The sequence below is a fragment of the Diadema setosum genome, chromosome 1, assembly GCF_964275005.1.
Source record: "Diadema setosum chromosome 1, eeDiaSeto1, whole genome shotgun sequence".
Classification (NCBI taxonomy): domain Eukaryota; kingdom Metazoa; phylum Echinodermata; class Echinoidea; order Diadematoida; family Diadematidae; genus Diadema; species Diadema setosum.
The window spans coordinates 16,381,478-16,392,202 of NC_092685.1; the positions used below are offsets into that span (position 1 = coordinate 16,381,478).

A 10,725-nucleotide genomic window follows, 5' to 3' on the forward strand; every position below is an offset into this window, starting at 1 on the left:
TACATCTTTCTTGAAATACCATCATGTAATCTGCTTGGAATATTGTCTCAAGAAAATTGACAAAAGTTAAAGTAAAAGTTAAAGCACTGTCTGCATATTCTCCCTCCTGTGAATTGATATGTCACACTCTGTTATGTTTTTTTTTTTTTATTGAGGAAATTATGTCATTAATTGCATAAATGCTTTTTGAATCTTCACATGTACTCTGAAATGTATGGAAATTACTCTAAAGCTTTGACTCATTTTGAAGATGCAATCACATGTCAGATTTTAAGACGATTATACTATATTTCCTGAGTTTCCAATACACTGTTAATCTTAAAGAATCTAAACCTGATTCTGGACTTTGAGGTAGAGTTACAGTAATGCTGCTCTGTATGAAGTAAAATACACTTGTGACATGATAACTAACAGCTAAGTGTCCCATATTTCTTGAGTAATCACATAAACAAACACATGTAAGAATTTGCATTGAGATCTCATTCAAACCATTGATTTTTTTTGAACTGTTGTCAGCTAACAGCTCACTTTAACTTCACAACAACAAGTAAAATGAGAATATCATCAAGACATCATAAGGTCTTGAAAATTCAAGGAAAAAAAATCAGAATCAACAGATAAGCAAATGAGATGCTGAAGAACCTGGACACACTGTGATGCCCGAGAATCATAAACTTCCAGTCGTATGTCAGAGTATTCACAGAAGTGGAATTTGAATGCATTTCCACTTCCTGTCATCTGTCAATTCCCGTCCATCCCTTCCAGAGCCGTTCCTTGCCATCTGCGCAGTTGGCACTCCAATCGCCGAAAACAAAGAGGGGTAAATATCGATGTGACTCACGCGGGGCAATTAGCCTTGCGCAAACAACAGGTCCATAACAACAGGAGGTGTGACATGTCAGGCACAAGGTGATGAAATATTGATACATGCCGGAGGATTAACGCCTGGGGCTGAATTTATTGGATGGAGGGCAGTGATTGCAAAGGCAATCAGCTTCCTTTTTCTCGGGCTCAATCAGCGATTTTGAAGCATAATGGTGGTATTACAGACTTTGCTTTCTCTTTTTTGTTGCTGTTTTCTTTTAGCTACCAAAGTTTTTGCAAATCAGCATAAGATAACAATCAAAGTTTAATCTCATCAGTAAATGAATGTACTGTTAATGGCTAAAGAAAAGCAGTGATCAATAGAAAGTAGAATAAGGCTGTTGTGAGTTCTTGATGAGATATGAATGTGCTACTGTACATGTAAAGTGCCTTAGTCTTAAATGTTTTGAAACCTCTCACTGAATAATTCAACTAATGAAATGAAAGGCCTTACTTGCAACAGAGCTTGTGTAAATCAAAATTCCGTGTATACTAAGACAAGGCATCATCATTTTCATTAGAAATCACTGTATTATTTCACACCAAAATTACTTCAGACATTCTAGAAAAGATGGGAATGATGTTAAAGGGATGGTATATTTCTGGTTAAGATGTGGGATTCAGATTTTCACCTTTCTATGAGATAATAAGAAACCATTTATCATATTATTATAGAGCACACAATTCAAAGTTAATTAGATGAAAATCGGTTTTGAAATGGCTGAAATATCCAAAGACAAAGTAAAAACAAAGTGGTCCTAATAAACGGTGGGTCCCATCTTTTATTAGGACCTTTGTTTTTTTATATCTAAACTGTTTCAAAACCAATTTTTGTCAAATAAACTTTAAATTCCTCTTTATAGAATTGTATGCTCTTTCATATGTCATAAGAAGTTTCCCATCTCATTAAAAAAAAGTTGGACACCTGAAGTCCCATCTCAACCGAATCTATACCATCTCTTTAATGAGAACATTTTTCTGTATCCCTTTCACAACCAATGAAAGAAGAGGTTTTGATGGGCATGCCCTGTAATAATTTATTGTCTGGTGATTTTTTTTCTTTCAAAAACCAATTCACATCCGTCTGTCTTTTGATACAGTACTTAACACATTGCAACGGGAGTAAGAATGCAGTGTCAGGTTAAGGTCTAGTACAAAATGAGCGCAATGTAAACATAGCAAACCATGCAGGCATCATATTACACAAAGCCTAATTTGGTTTTAATCGAAAGCATAATTAAGCACATCATTGAAACCAGAACTGCCATAGCACAGCCAATTAGTGTTCCCATATGGATTCTATTCACTTGATAGCTGACTTATCTTCAACCACTGGCACAAGGGTGCATGCAATATCTGACCGTCAGAGGATAGTAACTCATTGATTTCATATAGTGTATGTAGCTACAAAATACACTCTACCACATACAAGTAGTTGCCTATTTGTAATATTGTTCTTTATACATAATGGCACAGTTAATGTGATAAAGTAAAAGTTTATCAACTAATCGCGAATACGAAAATTGGCCTTGTCACTGCGCAGCTGCATTGCGCATTTTGACCTGAGGAGAAGGGGTCATATACATAACCACAGTACAAAGCCGTTTCAAAACAGCTTTGCGTTTATCTCGCTTCAAAGGGCTTCTAGAAACAGGTTTCTGGAAACCTGTTTCAGAAAGCACAAATTTGCGGTTTCAAAAAGGCCTTCCGAACCCCATAATCAAAACAGCTTTGCGTTTATCATCTCGAAAAAATTCCCTGAAAGCCGTTTGGAAAACCTGTTTCTGCTAAGAAAAAGAGTTGATAAACGCACCCCTAGAGTGTGGTTCATGTCATATGTTCAAATTTCACACCTGTACCAGCCCAAGGAACATGATGACTACAGTAATGCACGCGCTGATAATGAGAACAAACAATGCCTGTTCTTTCCATGCCAGCTGGGTGGTGATTCAGAGACAGGAAAGTCCACTTCTGCAGTCTATTCTGTCATCATCGCAAAAAGTCAAATCACGCCATCAAAAGGATGCCCTAAAGGCGAGTGTACCACACATTTCACAAAATATATGATTTTTTGTTTCTTTTTTTTTTTATCAAGAAGTGAAAGCTTCCAAAGTAACCTGTCTATGGCACTATGGTAGAAATATGGTCATGCTACAATTTTCACACACAGAGTTTTATCAACTTAGAAAGTTATGCAAAAGACAATGATTTACAACAAACAAAACCCCTTATATCACATTATGCTAATATGCATTATGAGATGTCAATGTAGCATTTGAAATATGATTCTCCAGCTGCATTCTATTCCTTCACTCTAAATCTCAAACTCAGATGAGTACTGTTAATCCCACATTTAATTCCTGAACTTTCTACAACACACCCTCCAAGAAGACAGTCAGTTTATATATCTGCAATGACAATTAAGATGATGAAATGTTACTAATTTTTGTGTTTGATTGGGAGATGCTTGTAAAAAAAAAAAGATCAAGTTTGCTGATCAGTGCTAATCACTCAGTTCAAACCGTCCTACTTTACCTTCATGCCCAATGAAACACTACCAATTCTATATCAAGCATTTAACCCAATCATAGTCGTAATCAATGTACATTGTATGTTAGTCTTTCCAAATGTAGAACAAAGTGGCACTCGGGTTTCACCTTCCTAATTCCAAAAACAGATTTGTCATATAACGACAAATCTATACAGGAAATATGCAATGAGTATATTATGATTCCTATTCTCAATTCAAACGTTTAAAAGATCACAAAGAGAGAGAGAGAATGGACAAAATGTCTTGCTGAGACCATGGGGCATCTTGAGATAATAGTGCAAGTTTAGAGGGTTCTGAAAAACTGTAAACATACCCAGTTATTGTCATGAATGGTAGCAGGGAATCACTATATCAAACATAAAACATCACGTTGATAAAAAGCCTGCATACAGTATACTTGTACAAACGAGAACGTAAACACATGATGTTAATTTTGTAGTTGTGAGCACTTATGTGAGTACTCCTTTGAATTTAAATGTCTGTTTGTATACCTACACGCTGTATATCTAATTGTGAATTTTTTTCTTTCAGTTTGATGTGTGTTTGTATACATACATATAATTGTGTGTGATGACAATGCTTTGTGTATGAAAGTAAATGAAATGGGTTTTTCTTGCCATCAGTCTTGTGCGCTTAGAAACGTCAGTATGAAGCGCCATATAAATGCAATTATTATTATTATTATTAAAATAGCACACAGGGCTCTAAGTTCTTGCAAATTTCCTATTAATTTATATCTAATCAGTGAGAAAATAAAAAACCTTGTTCAACCTGAGTCTTACCATACCACGTAAAGAAAAGTGACAGGCATTCTTTCTACATGTACAGTGTATATCTACAATGTTCTTGGCTTGGATATTTTTCCCACAGCATATTCTCATACAATGATCACGCATGTACCAGCATCTTAATCTCCAGTTACATTCAACTTCTTGTCTTCTTCTGATAAATGCTGAAAGAATACATTAAATGCTAGAAATGGAGTGGGTACATCAGATCACCAGCTGGTACTCGAGACAGATGTGACAAGAGATTCTTTTTCTCACCACAGCTTATACCAGGATTACAAAGTCCATGAGAATTTGAACTCAACAGTCAGTGTGAGGCAGTTAGTGTGAGGTATAATCATATTGTAGCATGTTGTGCATGACACAGAATTTCTCTCGAAGAATAGTAAAATCCCAGCTTATAGGGTGTGTGCAGTTCTGGTTGAGGTGAGGATTTAGCTTTTAACGTTTTGTGAGATATTCAGAAACCACTCTATGAGATGTCAAAGAGCATGCAATTCTAAGGAGTATCAAAGTTTATTTGATGAAAATCGGTTTTGAAATGGCTGAGATGTCAAAAAACAAGGTGAAACAAAGAGATCCTAATAAAAGACGTGGCCTGTCGCCTTTTATTACGATCACTTTTTTGCATATCTTAGCCATTTGAAAACCAATTTTCATCAAATAAATGTTGGATCCTTCTTAAGATTACATGCTCTTTTATCATATTTCATAAGAGGTTTCTCATTTAATCCCCACTTCAACAAGTACTGTGCAGTCCCTTTAATGCATCCATTAAAAAAACCGCACAAAAAGAAACCCCCCTCAATGGCCCTATGCAAAATGTCTCGCTCCTTCCAATGCAGCTTGTCTCCATCCAATGTCACCACAGTGTATCTTTTGATCTGATCTGCTGGTATTGTATTTCACAAATATTGCTGGTACCTGGTCACGCACAAATGTCTTATTTTGTACACAATGGGCCCTGTTAACTATACATGTACAGCATGTATGTAGTCTGCTTTATATTCTGTATATTTTGTCTCCCATATTCATGTAACAGTCAGCCTATTTCCATTGACTAAAATCAGAAACACCTGTGTCTACAAATTAGAATATGGTGCCACTGAGAAGTACTTAATATTTCACTCACAATCACAATATCTGCCAATGTAAACAGATATACCATGGACATAATGTTGTGAGTTGAAAATCAAATTGCAATTCATGTTATAATACCAGTACTTTGCATTTTGTGCATTTACCAAATCTCATTACACATAGTAGTATGATTCCAGCTACATATTTGTATCTTGACCATTATATGAAATGTATCATGATGCTCTCACAAACAATCTAAGGTAATTTTGAAAAAATCAACCGAATGATATTGTAATACTTTCTAATCATCTTGTTATTACGCTTTCTTTTTTTGACATCATGAGAATCACAAATTCAACTGACTTTCAAAGAAAATAGTGAAAATGACCACTAGGTGACCGTGCTGTATTGAAAGCAGTACCACAGTGTGAATCTTTCCAACACTGGCTATATCCCTGATTGGGCTATCTTGTGTGTGGTATGCATATTGCTGCAGTGACTGGTATGTGGTTATCAATGTGGCTGTGCAGTAACTGTTGTCCTTCAATTTCTGACTTTAGTTTTTCTCTCTGTATTTTCTCCAGGAACAGAGTAGACTCAACAAAGGAAGTCAAGAATTTTCAATCTTTTTTTTTTTTTTCTTCTTTTTTTTTTTGGGGGGGGGGGATATTTTGACACAATTTCAGGAAGACATCTGTTTTGCTGCTCAATTTGACTCTCAGATTTCCTGATTCTCAGTAAAATCGTGACCTGATGGTGGCCAGCATATAATCATGTAGCTTGACATGCAGATATCAGGATGCAAAAAATAACAGTGGCCACTGGGTTTTAACCCGTTGAGGACAAGTTCTAAGCATATTTGGGCAGGTGTCCATGGGAAATGCCTGTTGTAGCAAAATCAGCCGATCCTCAGTGGGTTAAAGGACAGGTGGACAGTGATAGAAAAGTCTTTTGCACATAATTTCTTACTTCATTGATAATGATGGAATCATTTGATAAATTTATTTTTGTCTCAGTTTGTTATTCTGTTTTTGAGTTGGAAGGATTCTCAGTGGCCTTTAAGTATGGCACACAATGTATTAGAGTATTGTCGTAGATTATAATTGGCCACTATGCCACAAGATACAAACAATCCTTTTCATGTCATTTCTTACTAAATGGTTTTATCCCTCAACATATTCAGTACCAGTATTACTGAGCTTGCTAATGAAACAGGGTCACCAGAAACGTGCAGCAGACATGAGGGAGACTGTCATAACAGCCAGACATCCTTGCTCAATGGCTCATTATCTCGGCAGTCTGCCTCACAATAATATGCGCATGTTTACCATTGCACAGAAAATCTGAATTTTAAGGCATAAACAATGTGCTGTTATTCATGTTTGTCCCATCTTGTTTCTCTCGAGCACTTGCAAGCCAGGTTATTATCTACTGGTTCCACAGCCTGTTACTGGCAAACTTTGTCATCTCAGACATTGATTTAAAAAAATGAAAGATGTTCATAGCTTGATTATAATTTTGCTTCATTTGATCTAATTTTTGGTTTTATTTCCACTACATACTGCAAGTGAAGTACAAGATTTGGCAGATATTTTACACTGCATGACATAATTCTGTGAAGCAGATGAAAGTGCCAGAAATGGAACAGTAACTAAGACTGTGCTACCTTGAGGAGATTTGGCTCTATGTATGTTAAAAGAAGACTCTGTTTCATCCAAGCAGGGAGGTGTTACAGAGATGGAGTGGCAACTCTTTGTAATTCATACAAACACATGTTTGGGTTCAAGGCGTTACAATGGGATGTCTAGCATTCCACTATGCTTTGAAGTCATGCTCAGCACCGCTTCTAGTTGCAAGACGAAGTTCGGAGAGGAAGAACGCATTTCACCTTTCGTTGCATTACAAGCTCTGTCCCACTGTAAAATTTTAAATGAAATACTCGAACTGATTCAGAATATAAGGAAAGAATTCAATATCATAAACCTGTATTTCCAGTTTCTTCGTAATGCGCAAATCGAAATGAAATGAAAATTAGGCCCTCTTAAAAACCTAATATTTTTCTATAATGCACCAATTTCCGCATGTTAGGTTTGTATCTTTTAATCTGGGATATTTTGATCTTTCAAAGAAAGTACTCCGCTAAAGCGTGCCCCAGCATGCTTTAAAACTATTTGCTGTTAAAATTGTCAGTTTTACACTGCATTTTGATTCGCTGCTCCAATTCAAGGTACACAAATTCATTGTTGCCATCACATTGAAAGAGAGAGCGAATTGCAGTAGGGGTAATTATTTCTAGATGTGAGAGCGCTAGTCCCAATTATTGATGCTCTCTTTTGTCAAAGCACACGGGTAACACCTGTAGTTGAACGCATAACTTCTCAGCGGTGCCGCGCAAGACTTCAAAGGAGAGCAGTAGTTGTCTCTCCTTCTCTAGCACCTCCCTGATCCAAGCCAACTTCAGTCTTGATAGCCTATAACATACATGCTGTATTTTATGATTATTGTCACTCAAAGCTGAAATTACAGGCACACACAAATTTTATATGTACTATGTACCCATTGATCAAGAGAACAAGATTGCTGCTAACAAGCATCTATGATATAACATGAAAATAATAGACACAGGAAATCACATCTCTATTCTTCATGTCTTGTGCTTTCCCACTGTACCAGCTTTGAAAAAAAAATGTTATAGAAAGCACACCTAGAGACTCCAACTCCTCTGCTTTGAGGCCATTATTCCAAAATCTTCTTCTTTCCCAATGAGTTTGAATTTCTCCTGCTCTGTGTGTCTCCCACCCTAAATATATATTCTCTCACTTGAAATTACGCTTTCTCTTGCCCACCTACCTTTCAAAAACTAAAACTAAATTCAAACAAAATAAAAATCTTCATATTTATCATGGAATATACTCTATTGAGTTTTGTTAGATACAGTATGTCAAAAAATAAGGCTAAGGTTGCACCTGAGAGCATTGATAACCATAGAGCTTTCTGGATTCCATCACAAAGGATGTCAAGAACACATCTTGTGAGCATATTTACTGTATATACTGAATATTTCGCGAGGTTTTCATTTTCGCGAATTTCGCGAGTCAGGTGTTATTTGCGAAATTAAAGACATGCGAAAATATTGACACTGATCCCGATGTGAATGTGACCTGCGCATGTACATTTCTCTGTTCAGTGTACAGGACTCCACGATCGCGAATTTAACCACTCGCGAAATCGTTCGGAATTCCCGATTCGCGAAAATTTAGAATTGCGAAATATACAAACATGTATGGCGTATACAGTAAGTGATCAGTCTCAAGTTGGCTAGTTGATCCAGGCAGGAGAATCTCTACTTTAAAGAGATGCTTTGAGGTTTGATTCTCTGAGAAAGGCATTGAGGGCTCTTACATCAGGGTCCCATTCCATAAAAGGTATTTAGGATAGCAACTCTTGCTGGAATGACAACTTCCAATAGCAACAGCCAATCAGGAACCTGGATTCTTGTCATTACTATGACAACTGACATTCTAGCAAGAGTTGCCATCATATCAAATATAATTTTGATATCATATAAATGTGGCCTAGGAATCAAACTGATCTAAAAATGGGGATTTTAAATGACTGTTATAATATTTCTGTTTTGAAACTATTGAATTCAATATTTCATAACAATAAAATTGACCTAACAGGAAAAGGGAAATCAATAATTCTGTTACAAGAACAACTCCTGTGTGTGATAAACTATACACAAGTCAAGGTACCTAATGAAAGAGGCTTATATTTGATTTTCACAATGACTAGTAGACAAATAAATACATAAAAAACAAGCAGTGGAAATTGAGAAGGGTGCAAAACTTGAAATATAAACACACACATAAACATACACACACACACAAACACACACACAATACGGATATGTGTACACAGCAAATACTCTTTATCTTTCAGCTTCTTGTAGAAACAGAAGTGAATAGATGTCGGGGATTTGTTGTTTTGTGTTGTTGGTTTTTTTTTTCGCTTTGATATACCTTGCGATAAACGATGAGGTTCGGATGAGCACACTCTTCATCCCCAGCTCCGTTGACGCGTCGCCAATGTGCCATTTTCTGCATAATTTACACCTGTCCTCTTCACACAGACTCCTGCTTCACACAGCAGCGCACTGTGTATGCACCCGCTGGTGAGAACCACCGATCAAACTGTCTTCAACTTCAGCCCACGTTCAGGTATTAGACTGTTTTTCACACACTCCTGTCAAATAGCGGCGTGTAACACTATGAAATACCTTGGTTCCTTGACCCTTTTCCCTCATAAAAAGACCGGTAATTCGATTTCACAGGTAAATTTCTGGATCAACAACAGCGATGGATTTTCTTTAAAAATCATCCCAGGAAGAGCAAATCCCAAACAAGCATGCACCGGCAGACGAAGTCGTTTCCACAGTATCCTGGGAAATGGGTATCAAATCACAGTGTATTCCAAGTATCAGATCCAAAACATGGCCTGATTGCAAGTAATTACCAGCAAATTTTGCGTACTTTGATCCCGAACAACAGCTGAAGAAATGAACGTGGGAATGGTGGTTGTCTCCATTTCATTCGCTACGTTGCTATCGGACGTAGAAAGCGTGTGCGTTATGTGGTCGATCCGTTTTCCCATAGAGTGCACGACGTATAATGCATGCTCCAAACGTGTATTGCGTATCCGAGGCTGATAGTCGACAAACCACAAGGGCACTACACTAATTCGAGTTTGACAGCTGGTCGCGGAGTAGTTTAATTACTATCTCTCATCTCACAAACAGGCACAAGAAAAGATTAAAAAACCTAGCCCTTGTCCACTAAAGACACAGTTCTTCTGTGAGAGCATTACTACAATCTGTTATGCCTCTCGCACGAGTTTAAATCAGTCTGTTTCCAACGTTGCAATGTGGATTCCGCGGCGGTGACGGCCATACCTACATAGTCGTACATACCTTGCAACCCGTGTATTATGTTGCTGAGGCACTGCGGGCCGGGGCTCGCTACACGGAGTGTACGAATAATGATGCAGCCGTGAATATATATACGCCCGTCCCGCGCGGGCATATATTATCTTATGCAAAAAGATGGAGGGCTTTTCCCATTCCCCTATGAACCTGAATATCATCATAATGATATGCTTTCCCATTATCTCAGCAGCCGCTTGGGTGAATTTTCATCAACACAAGAGAAACGGCTGTGTCAAAAATTTGCAAGACATGTGTCTGTAAATTTGATGTGCTTGTTCAAATAGAAAAGCAGGATGATTTACGATGGATTCTATCACTTTGTTTAGATATATCAACACAACATCGCACCTTCACGTTTCGAGAACATAAAAGATGAGAGAGAAATAAACAAAGATTTGTTACACACCCAGACAAATCTAGGCCACCAGACATCTTGACACACCACTGCACACACGTTA

At 37.3% G+C, this 10,725-nt stretch overlaps 1 protein-coding gene across 3 annotated transcripts in view; it reads right to left on the reverse strand.

Moving 5' to 3' along the window:
* Positions 1-10,204, reverse strand: part of LOC140234378 (regulator of G-protein signaling 7-like) — an 86,296-nt gene extending 76,092 nt beyond the window's left edge. For all 3 annotated transcript variants that reach the window (XM_072314441.1, XM_072314438.1, XM_072314435.1), the window contains exon 1: positions 9,306-10,204. In XM_072314441.1, coding sequence (XP_072170542.1) covers positions 9,306-9,389 — 84 coding nt within the window. In that variant the 5' untranslated portion in view covers positions 9,390-10,204. The remainder of the gene's footprint in view (positions 1-9,305) is intronic.
* Positions 10,205-10,725: the final 521 nt, after the last annotated feature.